Source organism: Aplidium turbinatum, chromosome 1 (assembly GCF_918807975.1).
Source record: "Aplidium turbinatum chromosome 1, kaAplTurb1.1, whole genome shotgun sequence".
Lineage (NCBI taxonomy): Eukaryota > Metazoa > Chordata > Ascidiacea > Aplousobranchia > Polyclinidae > Aplidium > Aplidium turbinatum.
The window spans coordinates 49,630,347-49,653,423 of NC_137472.1; the positions used below are offsets into that span (position 1 = coordinate 49,630,347).

General features: G+C 39.1%; 1 protein-coding gene across 1 annotated transcript; it reads left to right on the top strand.

The window, feature by feature from the left end:
* The first annotated feature begins 6,063 nt into the window (after nucleotides 1–6,063).
* On the top strand, nucleotides 6,064–12,951 carry LOC145779686 (uncharacterized). Its single transcript, XM_082591326.1, has 7 exons — nucleotides 6,064–6,137; nucleotides 6,891–7,101; nucleotides 9,910–10,126; nucleotides 10,362–10,468; nucleotides 10,898–10,942; nucleotides 11,218–11,363; nucleotides 11,766–12,951. The coding sequence occupies exons 2-7, from the start codon at nucleotides 6,969–6,971 to the stop codon at nucleotides 12,117–12,119; spliced, it is 1,002 nt and encodes a 333-aa protein (XP_082447452.1). The 5' UTR covers nucleotides 6,064–6,137; nucleotides 6,891–6,968; the 3' UTR covers nucleotides 12,120–12,951.
* Nucleotides 12,952–23,077: the final 10,126 nt, after the last annotated feature.

A 23,077-nucleotide genomic window follows, 5' to 3' on the forward strand; every position in this document is an offset into this window, starting at 1 on the left:
TTGATGCAATGTGTGCAGTGGTGTTAGTGGCTTTGCAACGTTTCCTGGCGTCTGAAAAAGGATGGGGTGAGTCTAAGCATTTTTTAAAGAACAGTTTTATGGTCAGCCGTAACGGCTAGAAAATTCGTCGGTACGGGCTACTACGCAGTGTTGTACGTTGACGCCGTCAATTTGACGCTATGCTACAGTATTAGCCTGCACTGACAAGTAATCGTGTGAAAACATTGCTTCAGCAACACGTGTTAAAAAGTAAAATATCTATTTTATAGAAAACGGATAGGAGTCGGTTATGGTGGAAATACAGGTTAATAAACGTACGGTAATGGCTGAAATTAACCAAATACTGTATATAAAGTAGGTGGTAGTGACAGACACTGAACTGAGACCACAAGAGAGAGAAAACTTTTATTTCGTCTGTTGTGAGAATAGGACGGTAGCCTACAAGTAACAATACGAGAAAAAAATAGCACTATAAAAACTAAATTTTAGAACGGCTAATCGAGTCAGCTGCTTCGCTGGCAAGCACTTGGCATCGGGTCATTTCACTAATTTAAGAGGAGGCTGGTCACAGCGGTAAACCATAATCTCTTCGTGGGAAAATTGTAACATAAAGTTCCCGGATCCGTTTGTCTGCATGTAGTGACCGAAAAAGAAACACTCCTCGAAACGTCTATTCAAAAAGTGTATTCCTGTAAAATTAGCCCGCGGCTATCGAAAATTAGATGCAACGCCGTACACCACTAAAACTTGTCACTACAGAACAGATTACTTGGATAAAAGACGGAGAATTTGTCCAGCTAGCAAGCACTAAATAAACCAGTTAAATGTGCGACCAACAAACAACAAGAATGAATCAGAAAAATTTGTGATAACTCAAAGGCACGTCAGCAGTTCGTGTGACGCAATATTTCATGTTTAAACAGGTTTCAAATTTAAACAGGTTTGACACAGGTCTTACGAACGATGGTGCAATTTTGGCTCATGTTTTAGGAATTTCCATGACGTAAGATTCAGTAGACTTGAACGGTTTTTATATGACGTTTGATTAGGTGAACAATTGTCTGGAACAGAGGCCTATGGGCTGCTTTCTTTGTTGCTTGAAACACAGATGGTATAAGTTATGGTGGGTTAATGTTTACAACTTTGCCTGGTACATATGATACCCTAGATTTAAAAAAATGTAAAAAAGCTTTAACTTTTATAGAGTGACACTAGACAAAACACAGTTTTATAATTGGCTTCATTGCCCCCTATCTTTGTCGTGCGATAGCCAAGACTGTTGTAAATGTGGTTTCGGCCCGGTACCAATGAGATCCTCGAGTTCCAAATTAAAAACGCTATAGGCCATCCAACGAATACGAAGTAGTTTCCTCAAGTTCCCGGGTCCGAAATATCTCCCTGTCAACGCTACTGCCGATACCGTATCTGTAAAGCTAGGGTGCTAAACCAGGGATATCTAGAGAAGGGGATACGAAGGCTTTTATTACGTCTGACAATAGAAGGGCTTCTATTTATCTTAAATAATCTCTGTTTATGGTAAAATGTCAATTGGCACATATAGTAATTTAATAAACTTTGTTATGACAACCTGCATTGCACTATTACCACCAGGCCTATGGATATTCAATAAATGCTCATAATCACTTGCTAATTCAACTACCCGTATACTTGCTTTACACCTAGCCAACTGCAAAGGTTTTGTCAAAAAAAAACCCAGCTAACTGGTAACCTTTCAACTGTCTTTTCAAACAAGTATTCTTTAAATATGTTCTACATAACGCTTGTGTAGCTGAGTCACTGAGTGTACCAGCTGCACTACAAAACTTTCTGCAATTTAAAAAAGAACCGCAAGTTTCACGCGCTACAAACTACCGCCCTTCTAGTGTCATGAGAATCAGCAATCGCTGTGAGCCTTCGTATCCCCTTCTTTAGATATCCCTGTGCTAGACCTATAAACCAAGAAGAGCCAAAACCAAACAACGATGATTCAAATGAGTCTTGCGCTTACAACAGCTTTCTATTCAGCAACACCTTATGTGTAGGACAATTTGCAGACAAGATTTCAATAAGTGTCAACTTCAGTGACTTCACTCCGCCAATCTTGGTGACCGAACCTGCGTCAGTGATTCAAAGCTTCTACAAGTATGCGAAACTGCCAAACTTAAGTTCTGCAAGAAGCTTTCCCAGTCCGAGGATAAAGATTCAATCAATCAGTGACGGCGTGTATCAAAGTTTCAAAGGGTAGTCCTACACGTGAAACTGCTAATAAGGCTATTCCCAAGGTGCTTTCTTTGCCTAAGAATATGTTCTCACAAGTCACAATCCATCAACAGCAGCTGGTTGATTGGTTGCTCTGACAGGGTGGTCCAGGGGGTACTTTTGGATTCAAGCGGACCGGGAACTTAAATATACCACTGCATATGTTTTGGATACAGTTGGATATAATGCGTTTTTCTTAGAGATGTCTTGATTTGAGGTCTGAGGATCTCATTGGTTCCAGGCCCAAATTATCCTCTCAACGGCCCTGTCCACCAATGAAGGAGAAAGTTAAAATGACCGCAAAACCCCCAAAAAATAACACGCTCTGTGTAGTACCATTCTAAACCAAACATGTTCAGCCGAAACCAAACTCGAATATAATTATTACGGGGATAGATTTACTGAAGCCAGATAAACAAACTAGAAAATTAATGTCCAAATTTTGATCCAAAAACACTTGGGAAAAGCAAAGTGTTGTCTTTAAGTCTTCACCAAAAAGGTAAACGAAAGTAAAAACTTAAAGAGCCTATGTTTTAATAAACTGTTATCAAATAGGCGATAGGCCGTCTCATATTCTTGCTTATTCTATCCTACATGTGCGCAGTCCTTTTTGTGGCGATTTTGTTTTTACCATCTGAAATGGGCATTTTAATTTTGCAGTATTGAGCTTGAATTGGTAGCAGTGGTTAATGGACTAAAAAGATGCATTTTAAGATATGTAGCCTATTGTAATGTTGTTTTTAAGACTTCTAAACATTTTCTTATCTTTTTTATAAGATAACACATCTGGTGACGCTCTCAGTGCGTCAGTTGCTTGCAGACAAGAAAAAATTGGTTCTGTTTTATTGGCCGATTAGTAGGAAGGATTGCAAGTTTTGCGAAAATGCTTTGTTTTTAAACAGGTATTAAAATTTAAAACATAAAAACTATGTGTTTAAAGCAGGGATATCTAGAGAAGGGGATACGAAGGCTCGAAGCGATTGCCTTATTCTCGACAGTTCGACACTACCAGGGCGGCAGGTTGTAGTGCTTTAAACATGTGTTTCTTTTTAAAATCATAGAAAGTTTTGTTGTGCAGCTGGTACAATGAGCTACAGAAGACAGTTAGCAAATGTTACGTAGCGCATAGTTAAACAATACTTGTTTACAAAGACAGTTGAAAAGTTACCAGTAAGCTGTTTTTTTAACAAAGCCTGATGCGGTAGGCTGGATGTAAAGCAAGTATATGGGTAGTTGAATTAACAAGCAACCACGAGCATGCAGTGAATACCCAGGCCTGATATGTTTCTCGGCAGCCGATTTGTAGCAAGAATTGACAGCGATAGACACCGTGTTTCGCCCATGAGGCTGGGCTCGTCAGTATCGCACCACTAGTGTTAAACTGTTTTATTTGCATCAACAGCGCACGGGTACAAATAATTGACACGGCGAGAGAGCACAAACAAACATAGCCAGGTCGAAGACTTTAGAAAACCGGCCTGCCACACCCCGCGGCGGCGGGGAGCGGCGTGATTTAGGGGTGACGATGCACCCGGAGGGGTAAGTCCACCAGCTTAGGTCGCGGGGGCCAGGCTGGGGAGTCGAGGTACCTGTGGAGGGAGAGTGTGGATCGAAAACGTTACATGACCCGTCCGCAAATTTAGAATGGCGGAGCGGGCCAGGGAGACAGGCTCTTTCTGCATTGCCCAGAAAGATGGCCTGCGACGGGCCGGGCGACCCGTCGCGTGTGGACGCTGGAACCGGCAGTAATTGACCGCCGGGCGGCGCCCACGTCTCCCTCACGCGACCTCGGCGCAGGTACTTGACTCTTATACCCGGTCTGCCAGTAGACAGAGCGGATAAAATTGGGGTCTCACACGGCGCTGGTTCGACTCTCGGGGTGTGCGTTTGAGCAACGCATTTCAGGACTGCTCTCCATTCAGCGGCACCTAGTGAATGGAATAATTTCTCGGCAACAAGACTTCAACAATCGGAAAACTTCACTCTGCCAATCTCGGTAACCGGCCCTGCGTCAAGTGCCTCTACAAGTATGCGAACAAGTACCAGGAATAACCTATCAAGGCTTTGTCAGTCCGAGGATAAAGATTCAAAACCAAACCAAACCAACTATTTAAGGATAATTTGGTTCTCGTGGCAAACAAAATTCAAATAAAAATGTGGAGCAGAGGCTCGATTAATCAATAGAAACAAAAAATATAGGTGGGATTGTAATACATACTCACTGGAGAAGAGTAAGCTTTGATTCGGCGAGCACGGATGTGCACTGGCCAGACGTTGACGCAGGTTCGCCCAGCTGGGTCGGGGAGGCTAGCGATTGAAACTAGAGGCACTGATAGGCTACATTACCAGGAAAAAGTAGAAAATTGGGGTGGAAATTTTGAGGCTGCATCGAGTTGATCAGGGGATCGTGTTGATCAATGCGTTGAAAGCAGAGCGAGGTTGATCCGAGCGGGCAAGAACAGCGTTACAAGGCGAAGGCAGCGTAAGATAATTCGAAACAATTGATTGATTAATACATAGAGATATAGTGATGATTGAAGTTACTTAATTGCTGTTAAACCATGTACATTAGACATTTTATTCCTTTCCTTTGTTCATTTTTGAATGCTTGGGTTTGATGAGACTGGAGCGTTATAAAAAAAGATGACACTGGTTTATAGACATATGATGATATATATTCGACCACCGCTTTACCAGTCAGTTTAACTCTTATCTTTGTGGAAACAAAGAAAGAGCCAACAAACCCAGGCCTGATGTTAATAGCGCAATGCAAGTTATCATAATAAGATTTATTAAACTACTATCGGTGCCAATTGTCATTTTATGATAAACACAGATTATTTACGATAAACAAAAGCCCTTCTATTGTCAGACGTAATAAAAGCCTTCGTATACCCTTCTTTAGATATCCCTGGTTTAAAGGCCTACACATATTGGCCATAGCGCAGCACTGCAAATAGTAGGCCTAATGCTGAAGACGCTTTTTTAAAGTTTGCAGATTTGAGACTTAACAAAAAACAGCTGTTTGTTGAAACGACGTTATATTGTGTTTCAACAAATCAACACTGTTGAATTACTGTCAGCCGCGTCGGTAAGTGGTGAGAAACACTCAAAAGAACGTTGGTTCAATGCGCATTCAGGGGTAGCCTACGTGGCTGTGAATGGTGACACAGTCAATCACATGTCTGAAAGTTTGCACGAATATTGATTTCTTTTGCTTCTTGTCAGCATTTCGAATCGTTAACCACCATCAGGGACACAGGTGTAAAGGTTTTAGCTACTCCAGAAATCAAAAGTGTGATTCACCTTTACTTTTCATTCGCAGAGGGAACATTTTTTCTTCACCTTAGGAAAGCCTCTTAAAGAGTGAATTTAGAAGAGACTATTGTGGCTTTGAATCACAGACGTAAGCTGAGTAGGTCAATTTGTTTCTTACGTAGTAATACTGGCACTGAGTGGAGAACTGCACAAGCACTGATGTTGAAAGATCTCTGAATAGTCCTGCCGTTTTTGCGACTGAGACAAGTTGTCAATTATCAGGCAATCAACATGTTAATCCCGAAGGCAATTTCACGGCTTGTAAACGCTTTGACCGACGTGATTTTCCCCATTCTCTCTCGGTGGCAAGCTATGCTAACGTCCACCATTGTCTGTCGCAACAGAGCACAGTTCTGATCGCGTTTGAAATGAATAAATCATGAGATCATTTCTAGTGCCCTGTTTATATTGACAGAAGGTGTACGAAACGACTGAGGAGTTTTGCATAGGCAAAGGCTCTGTTACGCAAAGTCTATTCTTAGCTGTGACGTAACTGCCGTTATTCAACAAATGAAGATACGAGATTGTAGCAAAAAGTCGTGATTTTGGAAGACAGAAAAGTTAGTAGAAAACTTCTTTTTGTGGTTTTATATTATTATTGTTCAACAACAATATCAGATCTAGGCCATTCTTTAATACCATAAATTGAGGTCATACTACCTTTGGAAGTAAATTGCAGGCTTACATTTACAGGAGGTCTATTGTAATCTACAAGCCTCGTTTTGACTTTTGATGTAGGCATTAGCCTATAGGTAACATTTATCATAAAAATTTGAAATCAAATTGCATCCACTTGCTTTTCAAACGCATTTTATTTATCCCCTCATCAAATCAGACGTGAAACACCAAGAGCATTGAATGGGTTGGTTATACCTGATTTTTCATATGATTTCCTTTGCGCACGTTTTAGCGATGTAATCAAGCGAGCTATGCACAAGCATTCCAAATGCACCAATCCAATCCTTTGCTTTTGGAAGATTAAAAACTAATTAATCAATGACATTGACATCAGTTGAACCTCAGAGCAAGTTCTTCTCAGATCAGATTTCGTTTGTTTACAGTCAGTAATTTTAGTCTAGGTCTACTAGTTTGTTTTTGATAACTTATGTCTTACAGGTTACAGGCGCATATTTTGGTTCAGCTTAATAAGCTTTTTTTATTCATATTTTCCAAAATAACGCTTACAAGAACAAGCGATACAATGAATTCAAAACATAAAGTTAAAGAAAATTCTAGATTATGATTTTTTAAAGGTAAATTTGAAAAAAAACATGTTGTTGATATGCTTACAATCCACGTATAATTTCTTGCAGACAGTCGATTTAGTTATAAGATCATCTTTTGAGAAACTTTCTGCCAGAAGCTGCAAAAAGGTTAGTTCGACAAAAGCCATGTTAAAAAACAGGGACACCGCATCCAACCCTTATCGTGTGCCCCCTCAACCAACTGCCGGATGGGTGAAAATTTGCATTGTCAGCTTGTTTCTGTTTGTTCTAGCTCTGATGGGATCAGTTGTATTTCTAGGTAAGTGAATGTTTTAATCGCGTTATTATCTAACTTTGTCAAAATAAACAATGGAAAGTCACAAAGTTGATTCCTCTTATCCCTGGAGTGGCTATAGTAGGATATGAGGCTTGATGTTGAATTTTGAACGCTAACTGAATGCATTAAAATATTGTTAATCAAATACAACTATAGCAATTTAATTACAAACAATTTTAAACAAAGATTTACACTTATTAAAGATTATTTTAATTGAAAAAAGTAGTGTTTTGTTTGCATCAAAAGTTTTCATTGTATTTTATTAAGAATTTTATGAACTGGGCTACTATTCATTGCTGTTGATTGCTATATAGGCAATATAGCCTAGTAGTTTAAGCTACCAGTATTTGAAAATTTTAGAAAATCACCAATTTTTTTTTTTTTAAGGGTCTTGGATTACTTTTTTTAGGTCAATTCTGTTTTCACAAGATATCTGCAACTGCATTTATGAGTTTTCCAACTCTTCATATCAGGCTGCATCGCACAAACATTTTAATTTCACTGATAAAATTTTAAAGTAGCTGAAGTCCCTTGGCATAACAATCTTGACTATTAAAAAAAGCTCACATTATTTTTAAATTTAGGATCAATATTGTGTGTTTTTAACTATAAAACGTATTACGGTATTCTATAGCTCTAGAATTTTTTTTTTCAAAAACACAGGTTTTGATGGCCAGTGGTCTGACCACGTAGTATATTTATGCCAGATGTGCAAAGACACAAGAAATTAGTTTTGTTGTATAACTTTTTGACTTAAATCTTTACTTAACCAAATTTGCTTCGATGCGTTTCAAAATAACACAACATTGCTTCTACTGTGGTATTGATCCACAGCTGCGTCCTTTCAAACCGACCGAGTATCGATTGCGTGCATCAAGGTCTTCTTCCTCTACTTTGCATCGCAATTAAGCGATCAGATTTTGAAGTCATTGATTTTTGTGGTCATACATTATTTTGTGTAACACTTTGTGATTACTTTTTTGCTTTTATTTTCTGAGTAATGGCAGGTTTGTTAAGCCTTCCTGACACAGTTGTACACAAAGAAAAAAAAGCTTTTCATAAGTTGTAAAGTGTCCGTAGTAAGCTTTGCTACATCAATGGTAATGTTTGGAGCTTGGTTTTGCTGCCAAGAGCTTCTACTCCTGTTTCATGTTTGCAAACTTACCAACCCATGTATTTTTGGAAAAAAATGAACAACTAAGACTTCCCAGACAATAAAATAGCCTTTTTTACGTTAATTTAACGTTTGTTGACGTTTCGTTATGGTTTCGACTGCACAAAGAAATGAAATCGCTTGAACATCGAAACGAATCGAAATGAAAATAAAAGATTTTTCACTAGAAATAGTTTTGCTTCTAACAACTCCAATATTATACAGTTGGTAGGTGACCAAGGCAAATTGAAACGTGACAACGTAAATGCAACCAATGTGTGCTTTTGCATAATTATAAATTATTTTAAAAGCATTAATGGGTCTAATAACGACACAATTGTTATGTTATTATTTTGAATCGTTATTTCCTGGCATTGAATCGGTTAGATGTGAAATGAAGCTTGAACTTGTTTTAGATCGTGTAGATATGAAAAGTTTCGATTGGCATGAAAAGGTGCAAAGCTGCAAGTCTCAAGACGAGACTCAAGCTTTCGATATTGTTGGTCACAGGGGTGGAGTTAAGACATCTTTGCATCGCGTCTATCAATAATTCATCATATTTCATCTATAATACATCAGACTTTTCTGTCTGGTTAGCAAGTCGTCCTAGCTGACGTCTGTCGAGCATTAGTAGACGTAAAAACAATGTCGATTTTGCCTGAACATTCAGTTTTAGTGTTTAGTTTTTCTTTATTTTGCATTATCCCACCCAGTCAAAAATTTCCATTTCAAAATGTATTCCTTATGATTTTATTGTGATGTCACGCAAAACCAGATTGGCGCCATACGGAAAGCATGTTAATATGAGTAATTAGCGAGTGCGGAAAGACAAACATTTCTTCTCTGTAATAATCAAACCAATGGAGACATTCTGCTTTGTATTTATGTCTGATCAGAAAAAAATCTAATGACAAGATAAACTTGAAACTGGTTCTAACCTGATCGATCTGGTACGCACCGTTGGGAACGAATCTCAATGCGAAATGTTTCTGATAATGATCAACACTTCCTTCGTTTGCGTCAGAAAGAGTTTGATGACTTTTTCTTTTATCGACTCGCAGTTAAACTTTATCTTCAATTAAACCTGTTGTTTTCAAATAACCTATCTGTGTAATGGGCGTAAACATAAATAACTTGTGGTGGTGAAAGAGTTGACAGTCGGCGTTTCAGGATCTAACGACGACAATGAATGTCAATGAGTTTAAGTTTTGCTATGGTGTCACGGAGGCAATTTATCTCAAAGTAAAGCAGTTGTTGTTGTGGAAAGATTATTGTTGGGACGCTCGAAATGGCGTCGATTCGAAACCACCCCATAACTGATGTTCCATCGGATTGTTTCCGCTGATTCGTCTTTTGCTATTATTCTTTCTTAACTTTTCTTGAGTTATCCAGTACAATAGACGTCTTTGGAAAATCAAAGAGTTTTTTGGCCAACCACATGTGTGCAAAGTAATTTTATTTTATTTGCCATGTTGTTGTGAACATAGTAGCATAGCCTACATTTTGATATTGGCCTGGCTACATTTTTTTCTTTATCAAAACTTCAGTTAAAAAACTGAGAATTGATTTACAATATCAATACTTGGCATAGAGTTGGATATGTCCAGCATTATTCAGCAGCCTATACTATTGTTTAGTGATTCAACAACAACAGTGTTCATGTGCCATACCTATCACTCCTGAAGATGGAAAAGGTAAGCAAGTAAAAGAAGAGATGTCCGATGATAGCGCGCCACAAGATCAACCTCCGCGGCAAGATGAGGAAGTGCAAAAATATTTTAGAAGATTTGACAATCTGTATTCTGAAGTGCAGGACATAAGCATCCACGTTGACCAATTGGATGACATGTACAGGTTTGTTTAGAACATTATTGTATGCATGTTAACACAATTAAAAGACAAAATGGCCTTGTTGTGACAATTAAATTTAGAAAACAAATATTGTGCATCTACAGCACATATAGGGCTGCAAAGATTTAAATGAGTGTTGGTGAGCCTATAGTGTGTAAGAAACAGTGTTATGAAATTTTTGGACATTTTTGAGCACCGTTGCTTTTAAAAAATCCTGAAAATACAAAACTTTATTAAGGTCACGTGATCAAGATCAACCAACCGGAAGCTCTACCTCACAGGGTTTGTCTCCATCAGAAGTCGCCCTGCTTCAAAAAGTTCCAAAAATTGAATCATACGCTCGAGGTGCATCAATGAAAGCTTTACTTGAAAAAGAAAATATCAAGAAAAAAAAATCCACTGCAGCTTAAAAATAAAACAACGTTACAAATCGCTTTACTGTTTTGTCTGCGTAGTCTAGTGGCGGGATAAAAGTATTTGATTTTTCCCATATGAATAACCTATTTGCTGAAAGCCGACCATATGCGTGCAGCTGTGCGAAGGATGCGTTTCATCATATAACATTTTTAGGCTGCAATTATTGAATATATTTGACGAATTTTACAGAATTACTAACCATCTCTTCTCCAATTACTTTAAATATTGACATATTTAAGCTATGACATTGCTCCCTACACGTTTACTGTTAATTTTATGACGAATATAGCCTACTTGCTGCTATTAACTGTTTTCTTTTACATCGCTCATCATAATTACTTTATTCCAATATTGCAGGTTTAGAAACAAAACTGATGGAACACATTGGCACTGAACAGCGAGGTAAGATATAATGAGTTCATGGAGTATAAATACACTAGACTAGGAAACAAACTTGGCCCACTAGTTGCTTTAATGGCCTAACCATGCATGCATTTTCTCTGGTGGGAAAAAAATGACTCTAAACTTTATATTACAAATAAATTTCTAGTAAAATTGATAGTGTAGCGTAGGTTTAATAGTCATTCTGTAGGCTTATTTGTCAGCTTAATAGGCTTTATCGGGTAATGTTGGGCAATAGAAAAAAATAGTGATTTTTAAAGATTTTTTTTTCTCAGTTTGTCCACCGGGACACTTTAGATACGGAATGTACTGTTACGTCATTGGAGAAGCTTCTTTGAGTCAGAGCAAAGCTCAAAAATGGTGCACAGATGACTATGGACCACAAGCAAGCTTGGCTATTGTCAAGGACAAATTGACTCATGTATGGACGTAAAATAGCCTAATGTATTTTAAAGAGTCGTGAGAGTTTTATTTTGTTTAATGGAAAGTAAAATAGCTCGAAACGAACTTTCTCTGGTGGAAGTAACATTTTTTACCAGGAAACTTAATCTGATATGAAATGAAGACACTTAGACACGTCATCGAACAAACAAATACAAGTAATTGAGAAATTATAAATTGGTTTAATAATACCCAGGCTTGAGAATCATGAACAAAACACAACATGACGGCATCAATCAAAAGTAAGATGACAAAATGTCGTAGGTTAATTCACTTATGGGGAGTAGGCCTACAAAGATGTTACAGATGAACAAGCTGACACAACGTAGGTTAATAGTCCTAGTTGGTTGTTCATACCTTGCTGCAAATATTTTCTTTTTAGGATTTCATCGCCAGCAAGCTGACAAATCGAATTCTTTCGTTTTGGATAGGCATCCAGCGACAACGTGGCCCGTCTGCGTTAACCTCAGAAACACCTGATTCTCAAATGGCGCCATCGTCAGTACGAAGCGTGCAGTTCGAGTATTTTGACGGCACTCGCGTTCAGAAAAATGTGTGGCAGATGTGGCGTCCTCGCACGTCATCCGTAGGCGATGACGCCGGATTGAATCGTGGTGAAAATAAAAACTGTGTGGCCATGACTTTTGACCAATACACGAACCAGTGGAGATGGGTAGAGAGATCGTGCTCTGAAGCAGATGGCTATGTTTGCCAATATTTCATTTTGACTCCGTAAATAAAGCAGCTTCTTCCCAGTGAACTTAAGTTGCACGCTTTGCACAGTGTCTGTGGAATCCATGAACGCAATTGCTTGACAGACACACAAACGCTCCAGTATCAAAGCTTGGTGAAATTTTGTCGGGTGCATTGAGAATTAAATGATTGAAAATATCCGTTTGAATAATAATCTTACTGGTTTTGTCAAATATTCAAACAAATTTATAGATCTATTACCTGCCGACTTATTTAGCCTAGGCTATTCTAAGTAAGTTATTATTTTGTTTATTCAAAAAGCTTAATTTTTAAAACATTAGTTCTTTTATTTTGATGAAGTTGCTGTACTCTTGCAAAGTAGCCTACTGCAAGTGCAACGTAGTTTTCTGGCACGCAACGCTATGAAGGAATCTGAATTTTTTAAAGACTAACTTTGAACTCAGTAGCTCTGTTGGCATGACTGAATTGAAGCGTAACTACAGCTATGTACGCTTCCCTTCAATTTTCTATGCTTTTCATAAATGTTAACTGTATTGATTTACTGTTGTAGGCTACCAAGCTTTAACAATCCTATGTTATGAGGAAAAATGTTTTGAGGACCTACTGTGTATTTTTAAAAGAGCTGAAGCTACTTTTTTTTATCGCTGTAGCGTAACCTACTGTAGCTTATTTTAGTTTGAACCTATTTAGTTGAGTTTGTTTTCATTTCCGACCATCATAGCGAACAATACAACCATGCTAAGCATACCAAAGTAACTTATCGTAACTTTTGCATGAAATTTTGCTGAAATAATTTCATAAATTCATTCTCGCATTACTTTTGTAAATAATTTTCCATATTTTGTGTCGTTTTGCTGTTACAATAAAACGAAATTTTATGGAACGTTTAGAAGTTTTCAAAGCATGTTAGTTTCATTGCAGAAATAGTTTAGGCTATTCTTAAACAGAGAAGATGTCATTTTTTAAGTAACAGCTTTTTGCTTTCAATAACGACTTACATTTCATTTACCCCTTGTCAGTTTTCAAAGATAAATTTCACCATTACAAGGCAGTTTCAGATTCAAATTTGGCCATTTTTTTTTTATCTAGGCCTGAGTTATATTTATTTATTTCTTAAAGTTAAAGTCCAAGACTCTTAAGTAGGCTGCTATTGCGCACTCTACATCAACCTTCCTGTGTTTAGCCATCATGTGTACAATGATCAAATGAACTAGGGGAGACTCGGGTAAGTTGGCCCAGCAAAATGAAAATTTGAATTTGTGAGCTGATAACAAAACATATGTTAAAGCGAATGCTATTGAAGAGTAGAGAATTCATCACTCTAAAAGTGGACATATTCTTGCATCAAACAAACATTCTTAGGTATATAATTTTTCAAGTTTTCCGAAAAAAATAAAATGGACCATCTTGCCTTCATGTGCGGGTAATTTGGCCCACCATGGAAGGTAAGTTGGCCACGTGGGAAACATGTCCATCTACGGTATATTAAACAGTGGAAAAGTTCTCTTTCTCCCCAATTTGATTTTCTTTCTAATTATTTCTTGGTTTTATAGAGGCATACATACCGTACATAAATTATTCTATGTATGCATTCATGTATGGTTTATAATAAAATCTACTATTAGGCTATAATGCTGTATTTTACCTCAGTAAACTTTTTTTACATGAGTAGCCTACACCAAATAAGCTTTCGAAAATAACAAAGGTTGTATCAAACATCATGTAGTTGGAACGGCATGCCTTTATTCCTAACGATCTGGTCACCTTAACGATACTGATAGGTGGGACCTTGTTTGCAATAGGCTACAAACCCCATTTTTGCATGGGTACCAATATCGGAACATTTTTTAATGTATCTCCGAAACGAGGTACGTTTTAGACCGTCGCTTGAGAAGTGGTTGATACACATTTCCGCGATTGGTTTTCTTGATTAGGCTACTTAGCCTACTATTATTACCATATGGGTTAGGAATAATTTGTGGCATAAAAACGATGTTAGGAAGTGTATTATTGTTATTGATCGCTTAATGCTGATGTAAAGCCGCGATTTACTTACTTTGGATACTTGATGATAGGCTACTTCAATCTTGCAAAAATAAGTCATCGTATTAATTAGTCAATTATTATCATTCTATGTAATACCTCATGAAGGCAAGTTGGCCATGGTGGCCAACGTACCCACCCACGAAATGGGCCAACTTCCCTGCATGGCAACCACATTGCAAAAACTAAAATTTATGTCAAACTATCGAGCTTCTAACAACGGTTTCACAGTCAAAGTGAGCCTTAATAACCACTCTAGCGCTGCACTCACTAAATAATAACCTTTCTTATATAGTAAGAAAAAAATCACTCGACATCTAAAAAATTCTAAAATCCAAAAATTTCAAAAATCATAATTTTTCATACAAAAATCGTGCTCACATGTTTATACTGCTTGCTAGAGCCTCCCAACCTGGTGATAAGATAGTTTCAACAGCACTTTCTCAGTATGCGTACGATACGTAACAATAACTATTTTAGTTAAAAAATTATTTAGAGTGGGCCAACTTGCCTACTGGGCCAACTTACCTGAGTCTCCCCTACAGGGCGGTACTTGCTTTTGGAAATTTCCAGCAGAGGAAACTGAGGCAAATGCTATAGGCACTCTTTGGGAAGATTGTCTCACCAACGATGCAATCCTTGATCGCGCTAGGTTGCCCAGTTTAGGAGCCACCACATTGCAACACCACCTTCGCTGGACAGGACATTTCATGCAAATGGACCCAACGAGGCTCCCTCGAATAATGCTTTATGGTGAGCTAGAGACAAAGAAAAGACCCCCCGGAAGACCAAAAATAAGATGCAAAGATCAGCTGAAAGTCTTCCTCAACCATGCAAACAGTGTTTTGGATTCATGGGAACAACTTGCTAGTGACAGATCACTCTGGAGAAAAAGAACTAGGGAAGGCATGGAAATTTTCGAAAAAAATAGGATTCAAAAAGCCCAAGAAAAACGAAACATTAGAAAAGAAAAGCTAAAACTACCACGCCCCCACCCTCCATACAATGTGCCTTTTGTCTACGTATTAGACTGGGCCTCCAAAGCCAAATTCGATTTGAAGACAAGCCAATGCTCGGACACGAGCTGGAGCCGACGGTACAATAATCAAATGAACTACAGGGCGGTACTTGCTTGCACATTAGCTTACTACTAAATCAATTAGGCTATAGTAAAACTGCAAAAGTCAAGCAGCGCAGGTTCGAATCTCGGAGTGTGCACTTGAGTGACGCATTTCAAAGCTTGCTCTCCATTCAGCGGCACCTGGCAAATATCATTGTAGCAAACCACTCCAAAGCAATAGCTATGGCTAGTAGCAATAGTATTCAAATTCTGATTAACAGTTTCGAATTATTTCAAATAAATCTGATGTAGAATTGACGACACAACGAATACTGCAGTCATATATATGGTCTTTAATTGCACTGTGTTTATTGATATCTGCCAAATTAAGGTGTTCCTTTGCTTAAAATAATTCAAAACTGCCAATGAGAATTTGAAACCAAAATTCACAAGGCACTTCAAATAAAACAACGCAACCCTCAGCTCAACAAGCAGCTATTCGCTGGAGGGGAATCTCTCCTACCGAATTTATATTATGATTACGTTTGATTCGAGTTGATTGTCTTTTATCGCCGCTCGCTATCTTGTCTTGTGATTACACCTATACGTATCAACAAAATGTTAACACCTTTGGTATCTATTCTTCAGTAATACGTTGTACTTAGCTCAGTGCATATTGCAGTTATTTCAGTATTTCTTATTACTACCAATATTTACAGTTATGTCAGTCACCTGTTTATGATATTGTAAAATTAATTCTCTCTCAAAGCTAAACCACCATTATACCTAATAGCCTATTTGCAAGATCGAATAGCGGTGCGACCGTGCGAGTTGTCTGATGTAGAAGTAGAAGGTTGGATTAATGTAGAAGGTTGGATTAATGCCAACAAATTGACCATTAATGCCTCTAAATCCAATCTATTTGTAATTCCTCCTAAAAAAGGCTACAATAAATTTGATGAATTCCATGTTTTCTATAAGGCTGTTGAGCTAGAAACCGTCGACCACGCTAAGTATCTTGGAATAATAATTACTTGATAAACAGCTTGATAAACGAACTACACACTGATGCTCTTAGATCTAACTTGCTAGATCTGTTGGTATTTTGTCGAAACTTAAACACTTTCTTCCTTTCAATGCTAGACTGCAGTTATATTATTCGCTCATACACCCACATATTATGAATGGAATAGCCATTTGGGGCTCTACATACAAAGCATAGGCTATATCGAGAAACTACAAAAGTTGCAAAACAAAGCAATAAAAATAGTTGCTGGAGGGTTGTGGTCAGAACACGTTACGCCATACTTCAAGCAGGTAAAAGTTCTAAAAATAAAAGACATTTACAAACTAAAGATTGCTAAATTAATGTTTAAATATAACCATAATTCTTTACCTTGTACTTTTTCGAATTACTTCAAAAAACATCAAACGTTCATAATCGCTCAACTAGATGTTCAATCAAAAATCATAATTACTTTGTTCCTCTGTATGCTACTACAAGACTTCAACGAAGCATCAAGTATAGTGGAGTAAAAATATGGAACTCAATCCCACTAGACATTAAAAAAAAATCTTTTGACTCATTTCAAAAACTTAAAAAAAACTATCTAATTGCAGAATATTAAAGTTGAATGCAGTGTAATTTACTAATGTGGACTGATACTCTTTAAGCTTTTAATCGTTGCCTATCAACAGTCAACACCTACTGTAATATTGGAACTTCAAATTTTGTCATATCATGGATGCAAGTTTGTTTCTGTCTTGACTCTTTGTTGTAAGTGTAGATATTTTAGTGTAATGTTTATTAAATGTTTATCATCGACTTGACTGAGGATGGCTGCTTGACTCGAAGACCGTCATGGTCACTTCGCAGCTTCCCGTTGTGATTTACTTACTTCAAAGATGCAGTGTACATTTGTTATTTTTCTTTGTTTCAATTGTGTTCGTTAAGCGTACTGCATCATTTAATGATTTTACTGTTATAATATTGCACAACAAAATAAACCAATCAATCAGTCCATCAATGTTACACCCAATCTTCACTGAGATGGTTCTATTGGAATTGTCTTCTCGCATGCCACCATCAAACTGAATGAGTTGTTCTATGTTCGAAAAACGCGCAATTGTCTTGTCGAAGCACTCAATCGTCAGGTTGCGACGAGTGGCGGTTTTTCTCTGGGGAAAATAACCGTGACTTTACGAACACAAAAACATAAATAAAAAACAGTTACAGCAAAGTGTGGACATCATAGTCTCACTCTCATACATTACGGATTTACGATATACGAAATTTCATATGAGGTGCACAGCTGGTTAACAAATTAAACAAGGTATGAATAAAATGAAAATGATATTTATCGGTTTGTTGACAACCCTCTTTTCCAGAATTCATTTACAAGGTGGTATGTCTATAAGCATTATATCACGACTAAATAGAAAAAATTATAATTAAGAAATATTCCAGAAAGGTCTAACAGAACCTTTCTTAAGTTACAGTACGATCAAAGTTCTTTTGAATAGCTCATTTAATAAATGCGATATTTCTAAACTACTAAGCTATTCTATCCAATAAAATAACGTGTAAAACTGACGCAAAGAAATGTTTGCGTATTCCTGAGCTATATTTATTTTTTATTTTTTTATTTGTGTATTTGCATCAGGCACTAAAGAGACAGGCCCATATTCATAAACACAACACAAGTCACAAAACACACACGGTTACATATACAAGCAAAACTTATGCGTACATAGTCACGTTATAGTGAGACGCATAGTCAGAAGAAGCATAACATTCTGAGGTAAAAACTGCAACTAACCACTTGTTAGATGAGACCTGACAGCGGTTGACAAAATTAAATATACGATTTCGGAATAGGGCATGAAACGTAGGAATATGATGGTACGTCTGAATACTACTAATGCTAACACGCCTCGGTAATTTATGCAATGTTCGAAATGCATTATTGTAAGCCACACGTGCGGGGGAGAGTCGCTAATCCTCCTCCGTTGGTCGACGCGTTGCCTTACATGCGAGAGTGGGAGCTCCCGATGTTGGGGTTGCTCAGCGAAGGCAAGTCGACCCTTGTGTTCTATCAGAAACAACTTAGGTTTGTGGTACGTAACGAAGTACAGCAAAATCCCGAAAACGGATTTAGCTGCTTCGTGCCACATAACACCCCACCAGTGTCTGAGGGCTGGGTTGGCCCGAGACACGCAAAGGTAGAGTGCCCTGCGTTGTTCTGAACGTCGGGGGTCACCAGTGCAGGGGAGGGTCGCTACTCCTCACACCCGTTGGTCGACGTTGCCTTACATGCGAGAGTGGGAGCTTCCGATGTTGGGGTTTGCTCAGCGAAGGCAAGTCGACCCTTGTGTTGATGAACTGTTTTATTTCGATCAACGACGCACGAGTACAAAATAATTGACACGGCGAGAAGAACACAATAAACATAGCCAGGTCAGAGACTTTAAAGAACCGGCCTGCCACGCCCCGTGGAGGCGGGGAGCGGCGTGATTATGGGGTGGCGATGCACCCGGAAGGGAAGTCCACCAGCTTAGGTCGCGGGGGCCAGGCTGGGGAGTCTAGGTACCTGTGGAAGGAAAGTGTGGATCGAGAATTTTGTGCGACTCGTCCGCAAAAGTTAGAATGGCGGAACGGGCCAGGGAGACGGGCTTTGCTTTCTGCAAACGCAAAAAGGTCAGCTCACGACGGGCCGGGCGACAGAAGTTTTATAAAGCCAGGCAGCGCCCACGTCTCCATCACGTGACCGTAACACAGGTACGTTTAACTCCTATACCCGGTCTGCCCGTAGGCAGACCGGATAAACTTTGGGGTCTCCTACGAGGAAGAGATGCTTAGCTACAAGGACGATTTGAATACTCGTGGGAGACGAAAATTATATAAAATCTGGAGCAAAGGCTCAATTAATTGGTGTAAAAAAAAAAAGATGGTAAGTGGGAATATATTGTATGCTTTACCTACCGAAAAAGTGTTGACGTTGAACCAACGAGCACGGATGTGCACTGGCCAGACGTTGAGGCAGGTTCGCCCAGATGGGTCGGGGGGACTAGCGATCGAAGCGTAGATATGACTAGGCTACGTTACCAGGAAAAATATAGAATAGTGGGATGAAACTTTGGAGGTTGCATCGAGTTGATCAGGAAATCATGTTTATCGATGAGTTAAAAGCAACGCGAGGTTGATCCGAGCGGGAAAGAGCAGCGTATCGGGAGAAGGTAGTGTGTGATAGTCTAAAATATTGAAATATGAAAATACAGATCCAGTGTTGTTAATGATATTACGTCATTGATAGATGATATGAGTCCATTCACGATATGCAATATATACTTAATTCATATGTTGCTATTTTATTTTATTGATGATGATTGTATTCTTCATTGAGCTGCAGCATGCTGATGAAACAACAATTGTTTACAGGTAAATTGATAATGAAACAATGGATTTAACATACTATGACGTCACACAATTACTGGCGGGTTTTGAGGTTTGCTGTCTTGCGCGCTCGGATGCTTACTGCAGAGCTTCTGTTGTTGGGGAATTGAGCTTCTGATCGCTGGAATCGTCTTTTCTATGACGTAGCCCCTCCACGAGTGAGCCCGGCGTTCCAAGCTTTCCAGACACGGAGGGAACCTTCGATTGAGAGGGAGGCCACTTTTCTAGCCACCTCTGCTACCCCACGAGCAGGAACACCCAAGGCCGCCAAAGCCCGAGAGCTCAACGGAGCATAGCTCCCGAGGGAGCCTACGACGAACGGAAGTGACAGGACGTCCCTGCAAGGGCGCTTCCTGTCTTCCAATATGTTTACACATTGTTTACGCCGTACTTGTCGTGTTTCCTGTCGGCGGCTTTTCGAAGGGAATCCGCGCCGTAATCGAACGGGCAAGTGACGTCACATACAACCGTGACACCGTCAGGGCGTTGGTACGTAACGAAATACAGCAAAATCCCGAAAACGGATTTAGCTGCTTCGTGCCACATAACACCCCACCAGTGTCTGAGGGCTGGGTTGGCCCGAGACACGCAAAGGTAGAGTGCCCTGCGTTGTTCTGAACGTCGGGGTTCACCAGTGCGGGGGAGGGTCGCTAATCCTCCTCCGTTGGTCGACGTTGCCTTACATGCGAGATTTTTTTTTTTTTTTTTTTTTCGCGCAACGCTCAGAGTTCAAGATGGATACCACTACATCTTGCAGGTTTACAAATTGTCCATATGGAATGGATTTGTTTCCTGTCTCATCATTGGTGCGTCCGCTCCGGGAGCCGTCCACACACCCAAACACTCAGCAGGCACACCATACTTACATGGAAGATACCTACCAGGGAGGCGAGGGACTCACTACGACCGAAGGGACCCACCGCGGTAGATGGTAATCTGTGGATGTAAATGTTTGGTTAGTGGCTGCCTCAAGCTGATCTGCCTGTCTCAACTTTCCTCTTGCTGATCTTGGAGCAGTCTAGGAGATGGCGGGTCAAGCTCAAGAACTAGCGCATTTTGGTAGAGAGTTAATTTTGATTTTATTTGAAATTGTTTGTGTGTGTGTATCTTCTTGTTGCCCGCTTCAAGAAGGGCACCTGTTTGGAGAAAACGGGCCACCGCAGTCTGACACCTCATTTGGCGGAGATGCCAGAGAGGAGCGGCCAGAGGGAGGGTAGCTTTCGCTGACCCCAGAGTCGTCTTGGAATGGGCCGCTGCAATCCTGTCATCCCAGAGCGAGTGGGACAACGGAGAGGGACGGTTAAAGATCTCCCGCTGCAATCACTCTTCCGGCATCAGGCCGTTGTAGATGAGTGAGAGGGACGGGTCAAAGGTGGGTTGTTACGCCCTTGGCTGTCTAAGCTTCTTCAAAGATGATCTACGACCGTACTGTGCTAGTGAGATCCACCGCTGCAATCAGTCATCCCTACCACCGAGGACGACTGAGAGGGCGGTTACATGCGAGAGTGGGAGCTCCCGATGTTGGAGTTGCTCAGCGAAGGCAAGTCGACCCTTGTGTTCTATCAGAAACAACTTAGGTTTGTGGTACGTAACGAAGTACAGCAAAATCCCGAAAACGGATTTAGCTGCTTCGTGCCACACACGCAATTTATTCATACTTGAGGATAAGTATCTGGCCCACAGTTGACTGGAGTACATAGGTAAACAATACGTGCGAAATAGTACATTCATTACAGCGGAAAAGCAGTTAGAAAAGCGTGAACGGAGCATGTTCGCTGTGCAATATATAGCTCTAACTTGGCGCTTAATAATCATGGTAAATCAACAAATAATGCAATGTTGTGCTATTTAAACTCAAAACTAGAAAAAAGTCCTTTTTCTGATGTTGAAATAGAAACGTTATAGTTACATCAGTAAGTCGTTTGTTAACGTAGATGCTAAATAATCCATGATGAACAGATCTGGCACAGACAGTACGCTCACAAGTTCACAAGCAAGCAAAACTTATTCAAAACTGAAACAACGTAAAACAACATTATGGCAATATGCACAAGCACAAGCATTATGCCAATATGCACAATACTTCACAAGCAAGCAAAACTTATTTAAAACTGAAACGACGTAAAACAACATTATGCCAACATGTAGCCTACATGGCTTTCGTTTACAATAATCTCCCCGACAATAATCCACCAATTTGAAAGAATCCGATAAGACAGATTATTTTTGATGCCGTGAAGGTTAAAAATAGTACAATTCTAAGAATATTGTCGCCAGTTTATGATTAAAAGGCGCATAGATTCCCCTTTAGTCTGAAAAGTGTCAAATGTAAGATAGTTAATAAACTTGTTCCTTTTCCTGGCATTGGAGAGAATGCAGACAAGGGAAAAATATAAATGTTTTTTCTGTAATCCAATCAGACCACCAAGTTTACAAATAGGGAAGGTTTGAGTTCGCTTGCTCAATTTTATATTCACAAAAGTGATATTACAATATAAATGTTTACTAGGTTTCCCGTGAGGCACATCAGTATCACATCACTAAAATTCTTGCCACACAGCTACATTGGTATTGGTATCAAAACATAAATAGTCCACTGACTGTGTACGATACCATATTATTAAAAAATGTTATTTCGCTATCAATACATCGTCAATCTTCAAGGCTAAATGTAAAATCGGGTAAACTGATAAAGTTTTAAGAGCAAAGTAGGCCTGCATATGCTGATATGAATCAGTCAACTACTTTTCTTGGTTAAGTAGGCTAGCTACACTATACGCAAGGCCAGAAAGATGTTTGATTGATGAAACTGCAGGGGTTTAAAGTTTTTATCGTTGATTTAAATGTTTATTAACCCCTTGATGACAGCAGAACCGCTGCTGTCATCAAGGGGTTAATAAACATTTAATAAACTTTCAGAAAAAGGAAAAAGCAAACAGTTACGGTAGGCTACGTAATTTAAAATTGGCAAATTCCTACAATGTTTACGAATTAGGTTGAACTCCTGCTAGTGAGATTCTATTACAGAGGTGAACTGCGGGTATACTGAATAAGATTGAAAGCAATAAATGGCCATTTTAACAGCCTCACTTGAGAAAGCTGCGGGTGGTAGGTTATTTGAGTAAAAAATGATCCATCAAAATTATCCCGGTGCACAACAAGTGAGTTTTCTTAAGAAACGCAACTAGCCTATTTATTCTCACTGTTGGGTTCAGTGAGTTTTTAAGAAACGTAAATGTTATGTGAGAATTACATTTTGTAGAGAGCTAAAAACAATGGAAATGCATTCGGGTCCCTACAAAACTATCCCTTGAAAATATTTAAACAAAATATTTTTGAATAAAACATAGGAACACCTGAACGCTTCATTGAATTCTCAGTTACCCTGGAAATTTGAGATGCAAAGTCAGGAAGTTCTGGTAGT